Source organism: Schistocerca gregaria, chromosome 4, assembly GCF_023897955.1.
Source record: "Schistocerca gregaria isolate iqSchGreg1 chromosome 4, iqSchGreg1.2, whole genome shotgun sequence".
NCBI classification, from domain to species: Eukaryota; Metazoa; Arthropoda; class Insecta; order Orthoptera; family Acrididae; genus Schistocerca; species Schistocerca gregaria.
In genome coordinates, this window is record NC_064923.1 from 49,187,063 (window position 1) to 49,215,044 (window position 27,982).

The 27,982-nt window shown below is 39.7% G+C and overlaps 1 protein-coding gene across 2 annotated transcripts in view; it reads left to right on the forward strand.

Annotated features, from left to right (window-relative positions):
- The window catches only part of LOC126267533 (glutamic acid-rich protein-like), a 477,667-nt gene that overhangs the window by 139,725 nt on the left and 309,960 nt on the right, over window positions 1-27,982 (forward strand). For both annotated transcript variants that reach the window (XM_049972835.1, XM_049972834.1), the window contains exon 4: window positions 1,046-1,231. In XM_049972835.1, the coding sequence (XP_049828792.1) occupies window positions 1,046-1,231 (186 nt within the window). The remainder of the gene's footprint in view (window positions 1-1,045; window positions 1,232-27,982) is intronic.

Consider the following 27,982-nt stretch of genomic DNA (forward strand, 5'->3'; position numbering starts at 1 on the left):
GTAATTAAGGTTGCTACAAGTGTCAACATCCAGAGTGGCATGAAGTCAGGTGGCTTTCACTGATTAGACAGAGGCCAAATTACAGTGTGTGATCTGCACTGCACTGCACTGCACTGCACTGCACTGCACTCTTCTACTCTCTACTCCCTAGCATTGTCGACTTGACATGACAGTGGCATATTCGTCAGTAAAAGGCATGAAATGACAGAAAATTCTGGAAGATGAGTCTCAGCAGCTAGTGCATCTTGCTAGGTAGCTCACTGGTAAGGGTATCAATAACAGTATATCCATACATGTGCAAAGCAATACTGCTGACTCTGACACTTATTATTATTATTATTATTATTATTATTATTATTAGTAGTAGTAGTAGTAGTAGTAGTAGTAAATTATAATTTACCCCACTAATCTAGCCTCTACTGTCCTCTCTCCTCCTCACCCTGACAACCATGCCATCTCTCTTCCACCTCCCTTGTTGCCTCTCTTACCCCTTCACTGCCGCCTCCCCATGTCACTGACCCTTCCCCACTCCCACCCCCCACCCCATGCTGTCACCCTGTCTCTGTTTCCTGCCTCTCCACTGTCATCCCTCCCACTCCACAGTCACCAGCCTGTCTCTCTGATCTCTTGCCCTCCGCCACCACCCCATCTCTCTTGCCTCCATGCCAGCCATTAACCAAGCACTCTTGTCAGCCTGCCTATGTGGCTGCTCCATGTCTCTGTCCTCTGCCATCACTCCCTCTCTCAGGCACCTCCCCCCATCCCACATCATCGCATCCAATTTGTCAACCACTCCTCCCATGCTCTGTGCCCTGTCTCACTTGCCCCCTTTCCTCCCCCCCCCCCCCCCCCCCGATCTTTCTTTCCCACTCCCACCCTATCCTATCCCATATCCTTTTTCTTACTTGTCTTTCTCTCTGCCTCACTTTTTCATGTATTTTTGTGATGTCCCAGCTGGAGACATAATTTTTTGTTTCTGTACTTTGTGTTGTGATTCGGGAAGAACACTAGATGATCTTATAATCATACGTACTTCTCTTTTTAGGTGTATGAGGCACGAAGTGGACTGTACAATGAGGTTTTGCCCACAAGAAATGTCCAACCGGCAACAGACACTGATTACAGACATAATGGCCTGTACTACAAAAGACTGCAAAATAGATTTCCATATCATGATGATAGGTCAGAAATTTTTCTCACTGAAGAAAAACAGAGAAGATTTTTGGATGAGGTAAGGCCTGAAGGATGTGTAAGATATGTAATGGATTAGTAACTTTCATTTCATGCACTGCCTAATATGCACTGAAACAAGTGTTGCAAGTACTATATGGCCAACTGACATTTCTATGTGGTTAAAAGCACAAAAAATGCAGCACTGATGTGAATGGAAAGCAAAATGTCAATTTTTTCTTTTGTCAAGTATATCCAGAAAGCAATTTTAAAATTGTCTTAAAATTGTGCAGCATAGCTTGCATATAAAGACATTTTATTTTAAAATAACCACACCAAGGCATAAAAGGTTTTTGTTTTATTACTCTGCAACTAGTTTCAACTTAATGGCCATCTGGCAGAAATGGTCCGGCAATCACATTATCAGCTGCATACAGCTGTGTGCAAACAGCTGTCGGCCAACTATATACAGCCATCTGTGGCTAGCTTCAGTGGAAACTCACACTTCAAATGAAAACAGTTTTCTGGGAGATTCTGACATGAGTTTCTATCTAAGCCAGACACAAGCATTTTTATGAAGTGGCAACAGCAGTTCACAGGATGGTTTCTGCCAGAAGATGACCATTATGTGAATGACTTTTAACAGCTTGGTGTGGTTATTTTACAAGAAACTGTACTAATTTTACGTTATAGGTTTTACGTTTAGGTTGTTATACTTATTAAGACCTTTACTTACTGACACAACTCGATTTGGCTTTGTAAACAGTTTTGCAGTGTTCGCTTGGAAAATCGCAGCAAACTTGCACAATGTGCGACTGTTTATGATGGATTGCAGATTATAGTAGGAATGTTACAAACAGCCAGTGCATTTAAGGTGGGAAATAACTGTGCATAAATATTAAGTTGTCATCAATGATAATTGACAAATACACTCGTAGGAACTTTCAAAACAAGACACTAAACAAAAATTCTTTGAACTAATTCATTAGCCTAATATTTGTATATAAATTTTAGTGATAACTGTTGGTTACATACTCTGATGTTCGTCCCAGTGCATGCCCCATGGGCATGTATAGCAGTTGTTACTGCACAGTGTTTTTAGAGTTCATCATAGATATTTTGCACAGAAATTCACCTTACAACATTAAATAATTTTATGCTTGCCAATGCAAGAGCAGTGCTATGAAATGCATTTTCACTGAAAAAATTATTACTAAGGAGACAAAAACAAAATGTGGTAAGTAATTAACACAATGAAAGTTTGTCAAGTTGTTGTAATTAAATCCATTGTGCTGCAATACCTTTAACACAAACCAGATTGTGACACCAAGTCCAAGTCTGAAGTGATATGCAAAGTGGGTGGAATTGATCGATGAAGTTCAGATTAAATAGCTCAGGTTAAATAGCTTGCTTGCTTGCTGAGCTAAATGTTACTCCAGAAGCAATAAAAAGAAAAAGTGTTGATGAAACAATATTTATTTTAATTTAGCACTGTGTTCAGTGTTACACAGCACAGAATGACAAGCCGGTGCAAGAAAGTTCAGAACTACAATGTGTCAAAAAGAATCAAGATTTTATTGTATACAATTAAAACCAAATAAGAATATAAATACAATTAAGAATGAAGCCACCCTTTTGCAGAAGCCTGGTTCTTTGCCTTCTAACTACTGCTGTAACATAAAACTTGATGGTTGAACCTCTATCTGCTGGAACATACAAGGCACAAAATATACCTCAAAAACTGACTTGAAACAGCTCGGTATTAGGAACAGAAAATAACTGTGCCTTCTATTAGTAACAGGAGCTACAGGTTAGTGCAGCCAACCAGTACAAGTACGCTAATCATAACATACAAAATCTAGCAAGCCAGCTGTCCATTGACAACATACTCATCCAATGTCTGTATAATTATACAGCAAACTTCAACCACTGTGGATCACCAGTTCAATATAATCTGTTTTAACACAGCACTGATGCACTGTATATAGGCAGTTGATGGATGATATAACTGCAGTTATCTAGCAGATTACAGTACCTCTCCAGAATTGAATGTTGCTTGCCATGATCTATTATGCACACGTAGTGGCCACAACATAACTTTGTGTGTCACATATTGATATGAACAAACACATTAGACACACACGCACGATACATACTACTGGCCACTCCAGTCAGAGAGCAACAGAAATGTGTTGAATGGGAGCAACAGTCCAGAGAGCAAGAGGGGGGGGGGGGGGGGAGGAGAGTGAGGGAGAGGGATAACAGGGTGCAGATGGGCAGAAGAGGAATCAGTGCTGCCTGATGGACCGTGCAGGTGGCAGGAGAGAGCTGACAGTTGCCTGTCAGCCCTCTCTTACCACCTGCGTGCTCCACCAGGCAACGCTGATCCCTCTTCCCCAAACATCCCTCCCCCTTCTCCACCCTGCTCCGGATTGATGCTGCCATTCAGTGTATTTCTGTTGCTCTCTAGCTGGAGCGGCTGGTAGTAGGTGTGTGTGTGTGTGTGTGTGTGTGTGTGATATTCCAACTTAGACTTTCCCTTGTTTGAGGTATATGGAACATAGATCACTATCAGAAAATCTGTAAACCACAGATTGCAGCACCTCAAGACTGTTCTGTTCTGTGCAGGCCCACAATAACATACCAACAAGCCCACTATCAACTTATGACTTGGTTGCAGAGGTACCATGTCTGTTTCATTGGCCCCGTTCACTGCTCACAGTGCACAGCCAGATAAACACTTCCAAACCAGAGAGACAAACTGCACTCACTAGTGGCAGAGTACAGGAATTGATGCCAACCTAGAAGGCTAAGTCAAAATAGTGCCACACTTGGAACATTCCGCCCTTAATCCAGCAACAGTCTGGGAGCCCTGAGAACTGGGGGTTAATGTGAACCCTGATTTCCTTCTCCTTAATTATATCACTTAGCAAAATAGTGATGGAATAAGAAACCTTTCAGTCTCCAAGGGACCCTTAAATCTGCACAACTTCTTGGTCATCCATCCAGAAGGGATGGTAACACCCTGAAAATTCCTAACAAAGACCTTGCCAACAAGTTGGTAAGTGTTTGACTTCTGCTCCCTATTAAAATGTGTGGCTCCCCTCTTATGAGCCTCCTGAATTATCTTTTAGCCAAACTCTTTTTCAAGCAAGAGATCATCAATAGACCATAAATTGCACACCATCATTAAGGCTCAGAGGTACTGAAAATCGTCTGTAATTTTTGGATTGCTACATGAGCTGCTGTTAGCATAGGACAATAATTGGACAAATCCCATAAATGCATCAACACAAACCAAAATAATCCTGTTTCCTGCATTAGACTTATGCAATGGGTCCACAAAACTGATATACATTCACTGAAAAGGCCTGTCCACTGACTTGGTCACCAAATATCCTATTCTCCTCTTCTGGTCTGCATTATTGACAGCAAAACCATCACAAATAGCTACTGTTTTATAAATGAGTAGCCCAGATGTAAAACCTGCTAAATGCATTTTTTGTTGATTTTGAGTTGGTCACACTACCCAGCTGTGTTGGCTCTAATTGTTATGACAGAACCTCAACAAATTCATGGTACAATCTGTACTCTCCACTACACAGTGGTGTACTCTGACCAATTTAATGGACATTTCTGCAAAACTGAAACCAGTAGCTATCTGGCAACGAAGTAAGAATCCAGTGTATAGCAGAACTAAAGAAAATTTGTGTTAAATGCAGCACATGTCGAAGGAGCAGCAAGAAGTGTGCGCAATCCTATGTAGTTGTGCTATATACTAGACTTGCCCTGTTTCCAGATTGCTCCCAGTTTCAATTTTGCAGGAATTGTCCGTTGGTGAGGATTATAAGCAACCACTGTGGGAGGTGGGGTGCTGGCAGTAAGAAATGAAATTTTCTACCAATCGTATGGTATAACAATGCCTTATTATGTATGCTACCTGGTTTTTAACTTAGCTCGTCGTGCATACTACCCCTTTAATTTTACCTCTGTGCAGAGAGTCGTGTCTGCCTCTCAAGACCTGTAATGGTGTCATCATGGCACTGTCTCCCCCCCCCCCCCCCCCCTCCCCCCCTCCCTCCCACTCCACCCCTATGTCTCCATCACCGTTTACTGCTTCTGCATGCTTAAGCATGGAACTTTGTTTCAGATATAAACCTAATTCCTTCCCAGAGCTGCCTGATTGCAAACATCCCTTCGGAAAATTAAGATGTAATGAACTTACCATGAAAGACACAACAAATTAGCAAATGTTTTACCAGAAAGAATCTGCGAATGGCAGAACAGCTACATAGCTCAACATGTTTCTACCACGTTCCCTAAAGGAAGATTCAGTGGGATGACAAAAAAAAAGAGGGGTGAGGAGATTGAGAATGTTTCTGTTTGCAAAGTGACATTTCAGCTTTTCAAGTTAAGAAATGTAGGGTTACTGCGTTGTGCCACAAAATTGTAGACTAAGATGCAGTGCTGAGATAAGAGGAGATGATAGAAGAACGAAGTTGTTTGAAGAAAAGAATTTGTAAAAAATGACATTAAAAAGTTTATCCCCTTAGAACGTCACTATTCTCAAGGAACAAACACCCAAAGAGTGTATTTAAGTAGCAAGCTGAGCATAATGAAATTGTGGATCATGTATTGAAGAGAACTGTGAAAATGTTGTCAAGTACTATTACTACAGGAGTGCTACCTGTTAGACATGCTCATTGCTGGAAAATCATATTGAAGAGGAAAAATGAAGTACCAAAAAGCAAAGCCTGCAAACCCAGTCCAAATCCACAGAATGAAACCTGTCATGTTCTGCACAATGCTGAAAGAAAATAACAAGGGTGAGTTAACTCTCAGCTGTGACTGGCAAAAGAAACTAGTACTACCAGAAGTGCCAGACCAAGTGGTCTATTATTCCCATAAATGTACCTTTACATGTTTACAGTCTGCAACCAAAACAGACATTGTTTTCGTGTACTTGGTTGGAACATGAATAAGCCAAGAGATCAAACCAAACAGCATCAATGGTTCATCACAGACTAACTCACCTAAACTTCGAAAGTGTGAAAAAACTTCTGTTATTTTCTGATGGATGTGGGGATCAGAATAAAAACATAAAATAATTAGCACACTACATCGATGGTTTCTTCTTGAAGCTTCTGAGAATCTAGATGATTTGTCTACTTCATAGAGAGACCTTTTACAGTTTGAAGCTGGAGAGGGAAGAGCATCCTGTAGAAAGAGAAAAGTCTCAGCAATGCAAACAGTCCAGCACCAATCACAGCTGGTGTAGAACTTCCAAAAGTCAAACTTGGAGATCTCAAAAAGATTTTGGAGCACGGCTTTGGTGAAAATTAGGCAGCCAATGACAAATTCAAATTCTACACTGAGGTGTTTGGCGAGCAGGAAGGCATTCACAGTCATTCCTGCCACTGCCAGCCCTCATAATGAGGAAGAAGCTGGGAACAATTTTGAGTTGATGAAAAGTGTTAAGGTTGATGTTACTTAAAAGCAATTTTCAGCCAGTTTCATTTTCTAGAATTGATTGTTTCTGTTTTAACTAAGATGCAACTTTCCGCCAATTTTTTCATTTTCTAAAATTTTGTCATCATCTTACTAAGATGTGATTTGGAGCTTATTTTATTTTCTACAATATGTTGTGATATCAAAATCATGATGGTGTATATTCTTTAAAAAATACCACAGAAGATTCATGGAAATACTGGAATAGCGACAGAATCCTGCCTATCACCACCATGCACAAACCACAGTCTACCACCAGCTGATTGTCTCCTGGATTATTCTCATCGCACTAAAACATACAACTTGTACCATCTGTGACCATATTCTCTGAGCCCCTAATGTTATAGATCTCAAATTTAAAGGACAAAATGCCCATTGCTCACCCGGTAATGCACTCAGTTTTTCTTGGCCTGACAAACACCCAGCTGAGCATATGATTGATAGTTTCCAGGATGAACTCGGTATTTGAGATAATATCAAAATGCCTCCATGACAAATAACATGGCTACAGCCTCCAATTCGTAGGAAACTGTACTGTCCATCTAGTTTATTTAAACCCCTTGAAACACAGATATGGCCTCCTTATCCCTTATTGCTCTTGCAACAAAACCATCCTGTCCCTAGAGCCAACACACCCGTCTGTAGAAAGCATTCTGTGTAGAAGTTCGGTAATTCTAATATCAGTGCTGACTTCAGTGCTTACTGCCAAAAATGAGGCTTCCTGGAAAGACCCCGAAAGAAATTACATCCTTTCAGTGTAACTTGTTAAATGGAGCTGCATTATCCATGAAACCAGTAATGAACTTCCCTAAAAAAAAAAAAAAAAAAAAAAAAAAAAAAAAAAAAAAAAAAAAAAAAAAAAAAATGCAATGCTGCTAAGCCTGGCTTGACATTTTGCGATAGTGGGAACTGCTTAATGGTTTCCTCTCTCTTTTGGTTAATATAAATTCCTTCACCTAGCAACTTATTAGAGGAATTTTGATATACAATTTTAATAATCTACTGCTTGACACAGTGATGTTGGTTAAATATCTTGGTGTAACATCACAAAATGATATTAAATGGAACGAGCATGAAAGAGGACTATAGTAGGCAAAGTGAGTGGTTGACTTCAGTTTATTGATAGAATTTTAGGAATGTGTGGTTCATCTGTCAAAGAAACTGCATATAGAACACAAGTGCAACCTATTCTTGATCACTGCTAGAGTGTTTGAGATGCCCACCAGGTTGGACTGAAAGAAGACACTAAAGCAATTCAGAGGCAGGCTACTAGATATGTTACTGGTAGGTTTGATCAACTTGCAGGTATTATGGAGATGTTTTGTGAATTCAGGTTGGTCTTCCTGAAGGTAAGAGAACTTTATCTTCATGGAATGCTATTGAGAAATTTAGAGAACAACAATTTGAAGCTGATTACAGAATTATTCTACTGCTGCCAATGTATGTTTTGCATAAGGACCTCAAAGATAAGAGAAATTAAAATTCATATGGAGGAGTATAGGCAGTCATTTTTCCCTTGCTCTATTTGTGACTGGAACAGGAAAGGAAGTGACTGGAAGTAATATAAGGTGCAGTATACCATGAACCATATGATGGCTTGTGGAATAAGTATGTGGATTAACTGTAAATCCCACTGTTTTTTAATCATTCAAAAAACCTTCTGCAAATGCTGCATATGTGACTGGGCCGAGCTACTATGTACCACCAAATCCTCGAGATAATGCTGAGAATACCTCAATTTGATGTCGGAAAACATGGTGCCTCTGAGCTGCGGGAGGATAGCAGCACTTGTTGCCCACGCAAAATGGACATGGTTAAATTCAAGTAAGTTCTAGTCTGTCATGAAGGCTATAACTGGCTTTAAATCTTCATATAAAGACATCTGATTATAAGATCTAAGGTGGCAAATACCTGCACTCCCTTAAACCACCAGAAAAATGAATACAAATCTGGCAACTGCACTGGTCTCAGTACTATCTTTTTATTTAGTTCACGGTAGTCCACTACGGAGCAGTGCTTGGCATTTTATTTAGGCACCAAGAATATTTTAGTAGCAGATGGGGATTTAAATGGTGCAGTTAAATCTTAATTTCCACATGTTGTCGTAATACTTTCATTCTCAGTGGTGACAGTCTTTAGGCTGGCATCTGGATCAGAACCTGATCACTTAATGCAGTATGATATTCTAATACTATCGTGAACTCTGAGCATCTGACTTTCCAGACTACCTGCTTCCGTACTGGATTCGTCATATGCCTCTGTAATCACCCCCCCCCCCCCTTCCACACACACACACACACACACACACACACACACACACACACACACACACCACCCATGCCGGAAAAACTGAATTGGCACTGCAGCTTAAACTTAAATTGTTGCACCATCCTCTTATGAAGCAGACCCATCTTAGCAATAAAATCTGCCGCCAGAGTACACATGCTAACCTTCCAAGCAAGCTCCCCAATCATGACCTTGATTTGTAAACACTCACAGCAATCTCATTTCATCTGTATTCAGATATTTCCTCTTATCTACTACCAACTTCTTCCAATTACAGTTTACTTTAAGCTCCAAGAACGATTTATAATCAACTGCTGAGATCATACTGCCTAAATCAAGCAACATTCAGACTGTTCCATTACTCATAGCCACACATACAAAGTGTGAATGTGGACTTCCCTTATCCTTTATGGCACTAATCAATCTACCCTGCCCTAGCTGTAATCATGATAATTCTTGGTTTTGGCTCTCCTTCCTACACATTCCTTCCTTATAGGCTTGCCACAATTCCAACACATTAGCTGAGATGAAAGCCATTGTGAATTACCAGTTCCTTTGCATGCTTCTCTATAAAAGTTTTGTTCTCCTGTCTAACTCTTTACACTCCCAAGCTCTTCCTGTTACAGCTTAGTTATACCAGTGCCAATCCAGAAATTCCATTGTGTGTATTTGATGTACTACCCCATCTAATTGCACAAATGTCTTAGGGATCTGGAGCCCAGACACAGACCCCTGTGGTTGTCAGGATTAAACCAAGTAGGGTGTGGTGAGAAGGATCCGATCACATTAGAGAGGGTGAAGAAAACATTATTCACAACAAAACATTCAATAATAAGAAGTATGGGATTGTCTTCCCCAGGTGGTGGCAACCTCTGCTGTGTTGCGAAAGGCTCATGTGGCAGCCATTACGTCACAGCTCAGTTGATGGCCCCAAGGTGCCAACTGACGCAGCTCTCACTGGCCAGCAGTGGACAGCAGCCTCTATGGGCCAATCTTTGAAGTGCTTTCATTGAGGTTGTGCACCCAAGAAACTTACCCTCCAGCTCAGCCTGAGGAAGTCTTCATCATGTAGAGTCTGACCTGCAGCCTTCAGTTTGGAGACAGAGGCCTGCAGTATCAATTTTAGCTGCAGGAATGGGGTGATCAGCAGCAGTGGCTCAATCTCACAATGATGAATGGCGTGCAGGTTCCTGGCCCTGCTGGTCAACCTGCAGTAGGCCAGCAGATTGATGGTGGTCTCTGCACCCCATCAGTGAAGAGTCTTTAGTTGGAGCTGCAGCTTGCATTTGCAGAGTCTCTCCAGCAAGACTCATAACTTCATAGATGATTGTAGACTATTAGGCATGCAGGAGGTTGACTGACATAGCTGCACCTGAGAGTGAGATTATGAAAGGTGTAGTATTTATGCTGGAAAATTGACATCATGTGTATTAGTGACATCGTGTGTACTAGTTTTCTCGTGTGGTCAGTTCTTGCAGAGGCTTCAGACTTAGTAACTTTCAGGCAGTGGCTGAATAGTTCTGCTGTGTTATAACTGGGCTTTCTTGTGACACTCTGCTCTGTCACCAGTATCACAATATCTGTCTTTTTGCCATGATGCCATTGTGCCTAACTTGTGGACTTGGGTGCCAAGCTGGTTCCACATGTTGCAGTCACTTCTGTGTTTGCCTTGGTCTGCACAACATTGCCTCCTAGCTGACAGTTTGCTGATCAGTGACTCGGATGACTTGTCTTCTGGTGTAACCAGTGAAGACCATTGGCAAATTTTTAGTGATTGTGTTAGTCTCACCACCCACATTTCACAGTAACATTTATACATTGCTCATCGTAATTATCCTTCCATACAAATAAAACTGAATCTCATGATTTCTTGGACTGACACCTAATTCATAAGCATTATAGTCTGTGTCCAACTCCTTGAGTTAAGAACCTTGATCCTTATCAAAGCTATTCCTTATTTGCTGATACAAATTTCATATAATTAGAAGTTTATGTAACTGTATATACATAACGCCTTACTATTCCCTCAGTTCATTTATAAACCAGTCAACTTGTATTTGATGTACAGGTAAATGTGACTGATATGCTTACTCTAAATAGGAGTAGATTACACAAATTGCAATCAGAACCAGTACAATGTTGGCCGATGTTACGCTTGTAGTGGTGATATTGTGAGATTGTCTATTGCGATATTCCAGTATGTGCCAGAGCATTTACTCTGCCATAATTCTCCCTGCCTGCATTGCTACTAGGTTATCGAGTGAGTGTGGGATGTCCCAGTTTAGGGTCTTATTCAGGAAGGTTAAGTTTTGAATAGGCAGCACTTCTAGTGCCTTTTCGCCATAAGCTGTGTCTGCTTGAGTGTGGTTATACCAGCGACTGTAACTGGTTGACAAAATGTCGTTTCTGCTATGTCACAAACTATACCATTTATTGGTATTCCGTTCATTCATAACTCTGTACTAGCCATTAAACCCAGTGTATGTCCACTCTGGAATTTTGGACGTGGCATTAACGCTTTCCTTTGACATTCACTTGCTTCAGCTTGCCCCGTACTTTGCATTTTCATATACCAGTCTATATTATCCTGTAATATTACTATCGCTGACACAAATTCCATATAATTAAAAGTTTGTCTATCAGTTTATACACAACCTTTTACTATTCCCTATCTTTATTTTCAAAACAATCAGTGAGTGTTTGGTGCGCAGTTTTTGTTGGCATCTGTATCATATAATACTTTCAGTCTGACTTTCCCAATAAATCTTCCAATGCCACAAAAGCGAGGCTCTCCCTTTGTTCCAAACTTCCTTAGTTTGTACCTGTGCCCATTTCCCTGTTATTTCTCACATCACTGGTTAAGGATGTACTGAAAAGCTCTGATAATGTCACTTTCATGGCTGCTATTGGAAATTGAATTGATACATGTGATCTGGCATCATCGGTTCTCATTTCCACTGTGGCCACATTATATAGAATAGTGCCAAGTTTCTTTCAGTTAGTTGGGTGCTGTTACTCTGGGGTAAATCCTTTTGCCCTTCGCGTTGTCTAGTTAAGAATTGCTGGGGTGATAACTGTGTAGAACTTACTTGCCCGTGCATGGTGTGGTGTATTGCCTCTTGTAACACAGTTACTTCCACCCTTGTGTCATTCAGACTGTCTGTTAGTGCTTGGAGCAACCTCAACACAGTTAATTCTTCTGTCCATCGTGTTCAGTCAGTTTGGTGCTGCTTCTAAGTATCTATTCAAAATCCATACAGTATCTCATGTACTTTGCATTAGTTCAGCAGTTAATTCTCATACTATCCCTCAATATGTGATATGAACAAAGAAAGAAAAGTTAACAGACACCTAAAACATACTATGAATAGAATGACAACAAAAATACACTCCAATAATTTAAATAAAAACAAATGCAGTAAAATATAATCGAATGGTAATCTGAAACCCTATCTATCGACACGGTCAAAGTGCATAAGGCATGTCAGATATACTTTATTCACAAGGCACTTTATTCACAAGGCACTTTATTCACAAGGCACTTTATTCACAATGCACTTTATTCACAATGCACTTTATTCACAATGCACTTTATTCACAAGGCACTTTATTCACAAGGCATTTTATTCACAAGGTGCTTTATCCACAAGGTTCGAGAGTTGTTTTTTAAGTAAGGGCCATTAAAAAAAAAAAAAAAAAGATACAAATACTTTTGTAAAAAAACTTTTATTTTCTGATTCTACACACTTTTACCTATTTGTCTACATAGTTGCCTTGTTTATTTACGCACTTGTCATACCGTACAACTAAGTTTTTAATTCCCTCTTCAAAGAATTCGGCCGCCTGCTCCGACAGCCAAGAGCTCACGGCTGCTTTCACTTCATCGTCGTCATTGAAGCGATGCCCGCCAACATGGTGTTTCAGGTACCGGAAAAGGTGAAAATCGCTAGGAGCAAGGTCGGTGGCTTGTTGCGGTGTCCGCGCGAACTACGGGACTATACGCACGAACGGCCCTTACTTAAAAAACAATCCTCATACTTTATTCACAAGGTACTTTATTCACAAGGTACTTTATTCACAAGGTACTTTATTCACAAGGTACTTTATTCACAAGGTACTTTATTCACAAGGTACTTTATTCACAAGGTACTTTATTCATGGTCCAAAACTTCCCAGCCAAAAGAATCAATCAAATCTCGAGTCTTTTGAGTGCTGTGAGGCCTAGTGTTATCGTGCAGGAGCAGAAGTCCTTTTGGCAGCATGCTGCTCTTTTTGTTTTGAATTGCTCTGCGGAGCTTCTTTAGAGTTGCACAGTAGGCATCTGAGAATGATTGTCGTTCCTCGTGGCATAAAGTCCACTAGCAAAACACCGCGCCGGTCCCAGAACACAGTTGCCATAATCTTGCGCTTTGACAGTGTCTATTTGGCTTTGACCTTGACGGGTGAGGTTGTGTGTCGCCATTCCATTGATTGTCACTTGCTTTCGGGAGTGATATGGGATACCCATGTTTCATCTCCAGTGACAATTTGACTCAACATGTCATCCCCTTCTTCCTTGTAACGAATCAAAAAGTCCAATGAAGTGGCAAATTTCTTCCCTTTGTGGTCCTCTGTGAGGAGTCTGGGTACCCACCGAGAACACAGTTTCTTAAAGTTTAGGTTTTCAGACACAATTTTGTACAAAACCGATCTTGAAACTTATGGAAATTCCAAAGAAAGAGTGGAAATTGTGAATCTTCTGTCCTCACGAATCTTTGTTTCGACTGCAGCCACCAAATCATCATTGATCACAGAGGGCCGGCCTGAGCTTTCTTCGTCATGGACATTTTGACGGCCATTTTTAAACTCTCTAACCCATTGACGCACTTTACCTTCACTCATTGCATTTAAGCCATAAACTTCTGTTAACCGACAATGAATTTCTGCAGCTGATAGGCTTCTCGCAGTCAAAACACGTATCACTGACCGTGTCTTACACGCGGCAGGCGATTCAATAATCGTAAACATTATAAAGTAGCACAGCGATGCGTACATGTCAGCTACAGAGCTGCAACTTGCAGCAGTGTGAACGGGAAGGATGTTGGCAAGTGGCGCGGTGGCTTGTTGCGGTGTCTGCGCGAACTGCGGGACTATACGCACGAACGGCCCTTACTTAAAAAACAATCCTTATACTTTATTCACAAGGTACTTTATTCACAAGGTACTTTATTCACAAGGTACTTTATTCACAAGGTACTTATTTCACAAGGTACTTTATTCACAAGTAGTCTGTTCTTCTTCGTGATCCTATATTTCGTATTCTATACTGCAGACAGTGATTATGCTTGTGGCAAGGCAGACACAGCTCCTTTAAATGGCTTAATTCACCCAATATGGATAACTAATCGAAGTTTTTGTTGGTGTCTGTATCATAAATTGGTAGGTAATGTCATTTCTAGTACTCAGTCAGGTCTGTAGTATTGTGTCTTGAGTTTCTGTGTTACACCATTAGGTATGTGTGGGTTTGTCACCAACACCCACTGGCCAACCCTACATTGTAGCAACTTCCCCATGTATTGTCCTATCTGCTCCTGGTGTCCTGAAGCCTTTGTGTTTGCCTATTTCACTTGTTGTCAAACCTTTTGCAAGCTTTTTGTGAATTTTGTCACCAATCCAGCATTAGTTCCAATTTTTTTGTTTCATCACTTCAGAACATGAAGACATATTTCTCCCATACTGCTGTGTGGGAGCAAAATGTACAATAAACACATAATATAATGTGGGTAGCAAAAGACTGGTAGCCATGTGAATTTTAAAATAGTATGCAGTAGTCACATAACTTAGGTACACATTCTAGTTGCGATTACTATTAACATGCTAACTCAACAACTTCAAAATCATGCTATGAACTGGTTATATTCTTCTATTGGCTTGAAGGTGAAAATGGCTAATCTGCAACTTGCAAATGTGGAGCTGTCGACACAATTTCTAATCAAATTCAACATACAATGAGTGCTCTGATCTGCGATTACCGTATCTGAAACACCTGATGTGAGCCACCAGTCATCCACCATTCCTTAGGCAACTGTACCCACTTGTTGGTCAGGGATTGCAGTCATCACAATATATTGTGAGAAATGGTCTAGTATGGTCAATATGTATATATTTCCTGCTGTGTCTTATTAAGAGGGCCTGAAATATGAAAATGGCTGAGACACATGTGGTAGCCTTTTGTTACACAGTTACTTACGTATTACTTGACATCTTTATTCCTGGTAATCCACCAGACTTTCCTGGCAACTCATTTATCAGTTGCTTTTTGCCCACCATGGCCTTCCATGACATAAAGATGACCATGTGCTTGTTTCAAACTTCATCCCAAAACACTGCAGGTACACCAGTCTTAGTCCAAACTTTATTGTTCGCGCAATTAACCATCATGCACGATAAACTGCAGTTGTGACTTGAATATCTGACAGTCTGTGTCAGCTGCCTGATCCTTTCACTATAGGACTGCAATATTCCTACTGGAACAATGTGCATTCGTGTTCCTCTTTCCCAGCTTGTGAACTACTTCATAATCAAATTTACTAAATAATAGGCATGTTCACTATCATCTGTACTCTGGTTAAGCACACATCCTACTGCTGTATTTATTGCATTGGAAGACAGAATAAATTCTGTTTTGAAGATTGAACCTGATGTCAAATCTGCTATCAACGTCTTAAATACTGTTTCACATTCAGTAGACAATTCAAATTTTTCTCCTTTCCATAACAAACAATTCAAAGGTTCGACAATTTCAGCAAAGTTTTTCACAAATTTACAATAATAGTTAAACAATTGCAATCTTATTTGCGTCTGTGTAATTGTTTGCTGATATTAATCGTGTATCTCTTCTCACTTTTCCTGACTAATTCCTTGCCCAAGATAATTTACTTCTGTTGCTGCAAAATGACATTTATCAATGCTGAGCTTTACTCGTGCTGTCCTTAGTCTTTTGAACACTTTCTCCAGCCATTGCACATGCTGTTCCACGTCCTTTGAAAAGATGACGGTGTCATCCAGATACACTACACAGTGCATAGCCTCCAATTTTCTAAGTACCCTATCCAATAATCCTTGGAAAGTGGTGGTCACACTCTTGAGTCTGAATGGCATTTGATGGTACTAAAAATGACCCCTGCAGATGGTAAAAGGTGTCTTCGGCTGATCATCTGGTTATACCTCCAGTTGATGATACTCGTGCTTTAAATCCATGGTGGAGAAATATTAGCAGTGACCCAAATTCTCAAGACTATCCGTTATGTTTGGTGTGAGATATGCATCAGTGATCGTTCATACATCATGGAATGTAAAATGTGTATTTCATAGTGCCATTTGGCGACTTCTTGGGACCAAATGGACAACATCCAAATTAGCAGTCAACAGATCCTTCAGCAGAATCACTTCATCCATCCAAAACTATTGACACTGACTGGGACTACAAAATCTCCATTCATGTCACTGACATGTGCTGTATTTATGCATACAGAAAAGGGTGACTTACTCAATTTCTTATCGGTTTCCAATGCCTCTACACCGCAGCAAGTCTGTACCAATCAACTTCCCTGCACCTTGCGGTATTGTATTGTGTGAATTGGTCGTTAGTGCTTGTGTCCGTAGTCATGACTGGTGAACCTTGGTGGCATCATGACACTTGCAGTTGTTGTCTCTAGAGGAACCAATGTGCGTCTCCTCCCACCCCCTAATCCCCCGCTCTGTGTGCTGTGGAAGGTCATTTGTTGTATAACATTTAACAGAGAATTTGTCTCTCTATGCACACAACCTATACCTTAGAGACCTCGGCCTCTTTCTGCAAAGACATCCAGACTTTCAACTGACACGAGACCCTGTGTTTATGTTCCTTCCTGTCCACTTTGCCTAAGGATAAATCCATAACAAGTGCTCCAAGAAAAAAATAATTGGTTGCTTGACCATATCCGAAAAAATTTATATTTGCTGGGTGAATTCCGCAATGTTTAGTAGTCACAAAAATATTTTTAAAAAATTTTATTGTTTTATTATTTTGAAATGGAGGCCATATTTGTTACAGGCCGCATCTGTTTTTGCGTATTTGCAAGCATCTACATTTTTTGCAATTGTTCAGTAGTGGATTCTCCTAAGTCTTTCAGATAAAATGCATTTAGTTCAACACACTCTGGGCTACAAATTAACATCATTATCACTTAGCTGAATGCATTCTTTAATAAATTTTTAATATTTCATAGTTATCAGCCACAAATTAAAAAATACAATTTTTGACCAGTAGTTTTACAAAGAAATATTAATTTTTCAGCTTTAATGTATTTTCTGTTATTACACTGTGTAGTATAGGTACTTTTTATTGAGTATCAGTGGTGAACAGCTTACACTTAAAAAATTGATTTTTTTTTAATTTTTCCATTTTGTGGCCTGCAATGTCTTTGTTGGGGGACCAAATAAAAATCTGAAAATTTCACAGTTAATAGACCTTTATGATATCAAACTTAGGTATAAATTTCAGCTTTGAGATTCAATTGAAAGGTATGGTAAATAATTACAAACAAAATCAAAAATACATTTTTTAACATCTGTGATATCTAGGCTTATTTCAGTAACAGTACACAATTTAATCATATCTATGATTAGTTACTTTTTTAAAATTGAAAATAAGCCTGCTAATTACATTATACAGTTCTCTTGTTATTCGTTTTTAGTACATCACTTATTGAACATTTGAGAAATTTGTTCACTCAGGTTGGGTGTTAGATTATAAGTTTGCCCAGTCACAGTTGTAAATGCCATGGGAGACAGCTTTTTTGTACCTTTTTAAGTGGCATCCAAACTTGATCGTCCTCATTTTTTTATAAAATGTCCTTGGTCCTGGAGGGTGATAAAATACAACATTTACATCTCGGTTTTGAAAAATCAATATTATCAACTTTGCCAGTCCACCATTGTTTATTGTAAACACAAGCCACTATGTCTTTATTTCGAAGAACCAATTGTACAGGTTTTCCACACCAATGAAGTTAACTATCAGGCGAAGTTGGTGTGATGTTACACTTCAGTAAGTTGTGTGAATGGGGTACGAAAGAATGAAAAGATCGAGTGCCTTTAATCTTCTGACAAGTGTTGTACCTTTCCTTCAAGACACTGTCATAGACTTCTCGTATTTCCTCACATAGTACAAAAACATAGGTAATTCCTTTGATATGTTTTTTACAGAATTCAAACATTTCTTGAGGTGTTATATGATTGTCATCTGTCCGCTGCAGACTTGCTTTGTGACAGCTCGCTTTGTTGTACCACCCCACACTGTCAGAAGCATTCTTCCCATGGCATGAAATGAAAAAGTGCTATTGTACATCAAACCCAAAATCTTTTTATGAAAGGACATGTAAATATATACAATTATATACTGTATATATTGACATGCTGCCCCATCTGAAAATTAAATCAGTTTAATTAATTATTTAATGTAGTTTGTAAATTTTGGTTGAAAAATGTGCACTGCTGTAGTGTTGTGTTCAAGGTAGTCACGACGCGAAGGCTCTTGCTCATTAGTTTATTTTCATCTTTATAGTTGAATACAAATAGATGAACTGTGACCTGTTTGTTTACCCGGTGGTGCCCTTGTACTTTATCTTGAACAACAAAGGAATAATTTTCCGAAAAGTAAGCAAGAACTAAGCATTCATCAGCTGCCAAGGTTTGCTTTCTGAGTTTCAAAAATTTACTTTGAGCTTTTGCAATAAAATGATGCATTTTCAGATTTTCAAGGTTAGCCATGAATACTTCAAAAAACTCTTCTCGCGATTATATGACTGTCGGCATTTCAGTTCTGTCTTGTGTCACCCATTGTTGTATTTTATATTGTCAGGAATCAAATTGTCTTCTTTGGATTCGTCAGACATGTCAAGTAAGGCTTGTTTGCCTGGACAATCTTCACATTTTCCCTTGATCATACAATTGTAACCGTCAATATTGCATACCATAACTTCGAAAAGGTCTTTATAGTCAACTTTAAGACTGGCCCCATCTATCATTGACTGTACATTCTGACACTACTAACCAACATAAACATTATGGGTGCCAGATGCCCCTGCAACAATACACCATCTTGGTCTCAACTCGCAAAACTTTCATCTTCCAATTTTAATGTCAGGATTTTTTTTTTTAAATTCAGTGACTAGTTAATTTAAATTACACAGTATTAACCTTTTTTGTGTTTGAATCTTAGAACTATTTTCTTTCACAGAAACAGTCTCTTTTTTTGCCAGACACCAAGTGGCTGTTATTGTCATTGTCATAATACTTAACAACTTTATTGATTATGTTTTCATCTACAAAATTAGAACAACTTTTCTTTTGCAATGCTGGTAAAATTCCCTGTTCTTTTACTAATTGCCTTGTTAACTTAACAAGATGTTGTGACACATTAAATTCATCACTAACTTTTGCTTGACTCCAAGAATTCGGCAGTAAACTGATAATCTTAATTTTGAAACTTCCTGGCAGATTAAAACTTGTGTGCCCGACCGAGACTCGAACTCAGGACCTTTGCCTTTCGCAGGCTCTACCATCTGAGCTACCGAAGCACGACTCACGCCCGGAACTCACAGCTTTACTTCTGCCAGTATCCGTCTCCTACCTTCCAAACTTTACATAAGCTCTCCTGCGAACCTTGCAGAACTAGCATTCCTGAAAGAAAGGATATTGCGGAGACATGGCTTAGCCACAGCCTGGGGGATGTTTCCAGAATGAGATTTCCACTCTGCAGAGGAGTGTGCGCTGATATGAAACTTCCTGGCAGATTAAAACTGTGTGCCCGACTGAGACTCGAACTCGGGACCTTTGCCTTTCACGGGCAAGTGCTCTACCATCTGAGCTACCGAAGCAAGACTCACGCCCGGTACTCACAGCTTTACTTCTGCCAGTATCTGTCTCCTACCTTCCAAACTTTACTAGCAGGTGGTATACCCCGGATTACACAAGCTGTTTCTACTTTTTTAATCGTTGCTGACAAGTCACATAATTCTGTATCTAAGATTTCACTATCCTTTCTCTTGTGAATTACAAATATCTTAGAATGACATGTTGGACACAATGATTTTCCTGGTATGAGATTGACAAAAGGACTTTTATTTTTAGAATAATGATCAAATGTTATTTCTCGCAGACCTTTTGTTATAGGTTTTTCATGTTTCTCAAACAAAGCCCATGCAAGACTGACAAAAAAGATGATGAAATGTTTAAGTATTTCATTTCATGGTACTTGCATGTTGATTTGACCTCTAGGCCGACTCGTAAGTAAAAAAATCTGAGATTACAGTAATGTCTTTAGGATACACTCCATACACACTTTCATGACATGCTTCATTAATAAAACACCAACAGAACACTGGGACACCATTTTTCAACTGCATGCTTCAAAAACTTCTAGCTAAATAAGTGTGACTAGACACTTGTTGGTGTAATGGGGAAGACAACAATCAGACTTGTATAGGTTTGCGGATGCAATAGTTAGCCTCCTGAAACAATTACCACAGCATTTTTATGACAAATAATCATTAGATAGTATAATGTGGTGTGTTACATTATGCAAGTGGTATACTTTATTTGATTAGCCTACCAGATATCGCAGATGTTAAAAAACGTATTTTTGACTCGTGTTTGTAGTCTTTTTTTCCCATAACTTCCAATTGAATCTCAAAGTTGAAATTTATACTGAAGTTTGATATCATAAAGGTCTATTAACTGTGAAATGTTCAGATTTTTGTTTGGCCCCCCAACAAAGATATTGCAGGCCACAAAATGGAAAAATTAAAAAATAAAATCCATTTTTTAAAATAGTGTTTTTTTAAGTGTAAGCTGCTCACTGTTGATACTTTATAAAAAGTAACTATACTATGCAGTCTAATAGTAGAAAAATATTAAAGCTGAGAAATTGATCTTTCTTTGATAAACTACTTTCAAAAATTGAGTTTTTTTAATTTGTGGTTGATGACTTTGAACTATTACAATTTTTTTAAATAATACGTTCAGCTAAGTGATAATGATGTTAATTTGTAAACCAGAGTGTGTTGAATTAAATGCTTTTTATCTGAAAGGCTTAGGAAAATCCACTACTGAATAATTGTAAAAAATGTAGGTGCTTGCAAATATGAAAAAAATGCATGCAGCCTGGAACAAATATGGCTGCCATTTCAAAATAATAAACAATAATTTTTTTAAGAAAATATTTTTGTAACTACTAAACATTGGGGAATTCACCCAGAAAATATAAAATTTTTCTGAGATGGTCAAGCAACCGGTGCTGGTCTGCTTGGTATGTATTGGTCCCTAACAAGTAGCATTTTATCTCTGCACACATTTTTGCATTCTCATGTTCTGTTGGAATGCTGTCCAATGGATGAGCCACCCAGTCACCATTTAATGAGTGATTATTCGGACATACCCTGTCGTGCATTTTCTTTTGGCTATCAAGTGCATTGTGGCACACCTACACCTCCCCACTTTCATAACATTCTGGTTCATGACACTGCAGCCTGATGTGGTCCGAATGCCCACACCTGTGACACTTTGTGTCAAAGGAGGAGACATCCCAGTCACTCTGCCTCTGTGTAGCAATGTTGATTTCCTCTATTTGCATGGCAACTGTAATGGCAGCAGATAAATCACTTCGGTAGTCAGTTCTGAGTCTCCTTCAGATAGTAGTAGAAATATGCCTTACAAATACATGAAAACCCCTTTTTTCTGCCTCATGGAGGATGACTCTGTAGACCACAACATTGTGTGTTAACTTGTCTGTTAGCACATTCTGTTTCCTAATTCAGTCAGGGAATGACCCCACTGATTCACCATGTTTCTGTGCAGTTCTGCTTATGGTAGTGCTGAACAAGATTGTTAGACAACTCGCCAAACTTACAGGCCGCACTAAGTCTCTTGGCATGTTACATATGAATTGCCAACTAACCACAATTTAGCCATATTCAAGGCCATTTCCTCCAAACATTATTCCAATTTGGTGGCAGATTTCACATCAGCAATAAAATTAGATACGTCTTCAGTTGCATTTCCTGAAAACGGCTTTATAAGGTTAGCTGCCACAGGATGAATGGAAGGAATAGGTACCATCAACAGTTTTGGTCTTCTCCAAATCAGATCATATTTGTCCACCAGCAGCTTCGCATTTCTCTGCCCTTTTACACAATGCTTTGTTGTCCTGTTTTTGTAGGGCTGTAGTCTTTGGAATCATTTATAGGTGCTGCCTGTGTGTGTTGCATTTGTACAACCTCCATCTGCTGTTATACAAGAAAAATACAGAAACAGTACACCCAATAAATGAATAAATACGAACAAACTGGAGCTACTCTTTGTGCTGTATCATGCCCTAACAGGACTCTGAGCACTGCTGTGCCTCATGACCAAAGCACCTACATGTACTCTACACATAACTGACACAGCTTGACACATGGCAAGTCGTACCCAGATAAATTTTTCTAATACTGACATCTCACTGGCTCCAGAAAACATTCCTAGTATTTCCATAATATAAAGACAAATCTGCAATTAGTACTACAAAAAAACCAGTCCAAAGTTGCAAATTTCACTTTCACTCGTTGACGAGTTTTGGGCTTTTACCCATTTTCAAATCATCGTAACATAGTCAAAAATGGTATCCCCGAAAATGCAGAAACCATTTCAAAAATGTGCAAACAGTTACATTGCATGCAGTTATCTGTGTATGTAGGTGGTCATCAAGTGAATAAAAAATGCAATTACAGCTTTTGATTGGTTTTTTGTTGTTGTATTAATTAACAGAAGTTGCCAACAGGCTTGCCACAATGGTAGCATCAGTTCACCTCAGATTACCAAAGTTAAGTGCTGTCGGGCTGGGCTAGCACTTGGATGGGTGACCATCTGGTCTGCCAAGCACTTTTGGCAATCAGGGTGCACACAGCCGTTGTGAGGCAAACTGAGGAGCTTCTTGATTGAGAAGTAGCTGCTCCGGTCTCGTAAAGTGACATAAAGCTGAAAGAGTAGTGTGTGGAACACGTGCCCCTCTAAATCCATATCCAGTGACGCCTGTGGGCTGAGGATGACATGGCGGCCAGGCGGGTACCATTGGGCCTTGCACGGCCTGTTCGGACGGAGTTGGATTAACAGAAGTTGCTGACCCACAGCTATTCCAGCATGTTGGAAGTTAGCAAATCTGCAGATTCTTGTGACCTAACAGTTGAAAATTTTAATGTACTGTGGAGGTCCTTATGATTCAACAAGCACGCTACCAAAAGACACAAGGAGGAGGAGGCCAACAACTACCCGTTACTCAACACAAGGCATCATTGCAAACTGCAGTCTGTAGCCATTGACCTCACAGCAAAGCTGTGCTGACGGATGTCAGCTGCTGCTGTTGTGGAACTGTGGGTATGGTACCAAGCATACACATCTCTACTGCTGGCAGCCACTCACTGATTCCAGATACAGTGGAGTTGGCCACTTTTGATGCCAGATATAGGGGTCCAGACCCAGACCCCTGTGGTTGTTAGGATTGAACCAAGCAGGGTGCATGTGAAGGCTCTGTTAATGCTTGAGAGCATTAAGAAACTATTATTCCCAACAAAACATTTATTAATTAGAAGTACAGCATTGTCTTCCCTAGGTGCTGGCAATTCCGTGGGGCCAGTGGAGTGCAAACCCAACCAGTAGAGGTGAGCATGTGTTGCCTGCAGATCTGTTGTGTTGTGTAAGACTCATGTTGCAGCCTGTACATCATGGCTCAATTGGTGGCACCCAGGTCCAGCAGACATGGCTGGACAGCAGTGAACAGCAGCCTCTGTACACCACTCTCTAAAGCATTCTCATTGAGGATATGCATCCAGGAGACTCACCCTCCATACCAGCCTGAAATATTCATCATTTAGAGTCTGACTTGCAGTCTCCAGTTAGGAGACAGACTGAGGCTGGCATATTCGGTGTCGGCTGCTGGAATGGGGTGAGCAGCAGCAGCAGCAGTGGCTCCCCCTCAGATTGATGTATGGCATGCAGCTTCCTGGCCCTGCTGATCGAGCCTCCAGTAGGCCAGCAGATTGATGACGATCTCTGTACCCCATCAGTGAAGAGTCGGTATTTGGAGCTGCAGTTTGCAATGGCAGAGTCTCTCCAGCAACACTTGAAATTTCACAGATGACTGTAGACAATTAGGCATGCACAAGGTTGACTGTGATAGCCTCCCCAGTACCAGAGGTCTGCTGCGCTTGAGAGTTAGATTAAGTAAGGTGTAGTACTTATGCTGGAACATTCTGAGCACTCTGCTGCAGTGAGGGTAATAGTGACATCATGTGTACTAGCTTTCTCATGTGGTTAGTTCTCGCAGAGGCTTTAGACTTCGTAACTTTGTCTTTCAGGCAGTACTGAATCAGTGGCTGAATCGTTACTGCTGTTATAACTGGGCTTTCTTGTGGCACTCTGCTCTGTCACACATTACCTCCTACCTAGCAGTTTGTCGAATATCATCATAGGCAACCTGACTTCTCATTTTGCCAGCAAAAACTTTGATAAAATGATATGTGTAGTAGGGCCCTTAGGATAAAAGGGTGGAATCAATTGAGTTCGGGTTAACAGCAGAATATTTATCCATTTATTTAGAACATAAGTGAGCTTCATAAAACTATAAATTTGGCTTGTTCTGAACAATAAGTTGCATTCATTAAATTGATTTAAATTTAATTGAATTGCATGCTTCCTGGTCTAAATGTTAATCCACAAATGACAAAGAAAAAAAGGATAAGACAATATTTATTTTCATTACTACTGTTTTCAGTATGACAACAAGCTGGTGCAAGCAAGTTCAAACCTATACTGAATTGAAAAGAACAAAAAATTTGCTTTGCGTACAATAAAAACCAATTAAGAACAGAAAGAGCGTAAATAGAATTAAAAATGAAACTTTCTTTTCTGCAGAAATCAGGATATTTGCTGTCTGAATACTGCTGTCTTATACACCTTCATACTTGAACCTCAGTCCACCAGCACATACAAGGCATAAGAAATACATCAAAAGCTAACCTGAAACAGATCAGTATTAGGAATAGAAAACAACTGACCCTTCTATTAGTAAAAGGAGCTACTGCTGGTGCAGCCAGCCAGTATGAAAGCATGAGGTGGTGTAGTGGTTAGCACACTGAACTCACATTCAGGAGGATAGCGGTTCAAACCCATGTCCGGCCAGTCAGATGTAGGTTTTCCATGACTTAGGGAAATCGCTTCAGGCAAATGCCAGGATGGTTCCTTTGAAAGGACATGGCTGATTTCCTTCCTCACCTGTGACACAATTGGAGCTTGTGCTCCATCTCTAATGACCTCATCGTCAAAGGGATGGTCAACCCAATCTTTTTTTCTTCAGTTCAGAAGTAGTGCTAATCATAACACACAAAATCTAACAGGCCAATCATCGGCTGACAACATACACTTGTTCAAGGCCTTAAAACACTGTGGGCCATCAGTTCAGTACAGTTATTAACACAGTCTGTGAACACATTGCACTTAGGTACTTGTTAGATAATAGCAGTTATAGTTTCCATCAGATTACAGTACCTGTTCAGAAATTTAAAGTTGTTGTCACATTCAGTTACGCACACATGGTGGCCACAATATAACTCTGCATGCCAGACATATACGGAACACAGACACACTATCAGAAAATCCATAAACCATAGGTTTCATCACCTCAAGATGGGTCAGCTCTGCAGGCTCAAAATAACTCTGTGCATGCAGATTGCTGCATAGCAACAAGACCACTGCCAACTTCTGTCCCAGCTGCTGAGCAACCATCTTTGTCTTTATGGATCCACTCAATGAACACAGCATGTGGCTGGATAAACACTTTGCCTGTGGCAAAGTACAGTGGTGCCAATGTAGGCTATGTTGAAACAGTGTTGCACTTGGCATAGTAGCCACAGTTGTAATCTAGTATCTTCCTGTTAGAACTTGGATATCAGCTTCAAATACACACTTTTCTCTGTGGTCAGAGAGGTTAGCCAATTTATCCTAGGTGGCTGCATGTTTCATCTTAGGCCCTCATCGAAAGTGAGACAATGTTAAGTTGATGGCTTATTGGCTTCTTGTGAATTGTGTAAGAATATAATAAGAATTAACATTTACGTCTACATGAACAACAGCAGCATCAGTACGTGACAAAGAGCAGCACCACAAGAAGAAAAGGAAACAACACCCAGTGAAATAGACAGTATAACCAGCAAGTGAAAAACAGTGTCTCCATCCCACGTAAAGGATTTTTTAACGTATAAGGAGGAGGAGTTGGAAGAGGAGGAGACCACCACAATAAATCCAACTAAAAGTTCTATAGTCTTCTACCAATATATACAATCCATAAGAAACAAAATTCAACAACTAGAAGTAAATTTGCTAACACTAGACACCTCAATTTACTGCTGAACACTAGTGTAAACAGAATAAAATTTTTAAATTTTCTTTACCCTCATATGAACTTGCGTGATCCTATAGTAGGCTCACATGTATTTATGTGAAAATAGTTATTTCATTTGAAATCACCTTATTGCATTAAGTCCTGATAAATATTTTGAAATATAAGCTGCGGAAGAAGAGAACATTACGTGAGTAAAAAAAATTAATTGTATTACATGTGTACTGATCTCCCAGTGGTGATGTGGACAATTTTTTTTATCAAAACTAAACCAGACACTAGGTAAGGTATCTTGTTCAAAAACAAACCTGACCATCTGTGGGGATTTAAATGTCAATACAGTGAAGCCAGATGATGTCAGCAATACCTACTTAAATATTCTGTACAGTTATGGCGTGTCTTCAACTGTAAATTGTCCCACTGGAATAACAAATAATCTTATACATAGATAGACAATGTAGTAACAGATAAACTCTGTACATGTTCAAAATATAGGCCTGCTAGATCATCTGTGTTAGATATTAAATGTTTACAAAAGGGCCTTCTCAACGTAAGGCCTGCATGAATTTTTGTCCCAGTTACAACATTAAGGGTGGGAGGAAATGTATGCTGAAACAAATGTCATTTTGAAAATGCCATATGTCCATCCCCACGACATTTACATTTTAGTTCAAAATCTGGAAGTGCTCGAAGAAATGTGCTTCCCTATGAAAAGGCCAAATCCCACTCACTACTGTGTGGTTGATACTAAGAACCGTATTTCACATTCCATGGAAAAAAGTCGTATCTCCTGCTAGGTGGCATTTTCAGAGGTACCTTCTGTTAGGTCACATTTGACCACTGCAAGTGCTGCGCGCTGAGCGTATGTTTGCATAGACAAATGGAAGTACTTCCTCATGGGATTATGTTATGCTTTTGTTTACAATGAGTCAAAGTGGTAGTTTCAGATTGTGAGGGTGTAGAGAGAAGGAAAAAGGGTAGTTTTGTGTAAATGTGATGGAATAAAAGGAACAGAAGTCTAATGGAAACAACATGTAAGCTACAATGTAAATGTCATACCAGCACACTAAATGGGACCACAATGCAGGTAGGCGTAGTTACTGACATTGAGACTCAAACACAACAGCTGTACCTTAGGTGATAACTTACTGCTGTATTTGGCAATACTCTCAAAAATCCTATCTTAATTGGCCTGCAGCTAAGCCGAAAAATGGGCTGTTTGACCACAAGTTGATTGATTGTTCTGGTGTTTTCAGGTGTACAGGAAAGTGTGACAGAGGAATCAAAATGCAGATATTGACACATGTGATTAGTTTTGCTGATAAAGATACTCAGGTTGGTTATTTACATGTCTAATTGAAGCACATCAATAAAAAGAGAAAAGAAGTCAAATACTATAAATCCCAAAGCACTAATGGCTAACTGTTGTTATCATGTGAGCACTGACTGAAGACGAACCCAAGTTTGTGAAAATGCATTCTCGAGTCTCCATGGAATAGTGAGAAACATGTTCCTCATTTAAATCGTCTGCTGCTGCTAGACATCTCACTTGTTGACATGCTGGGC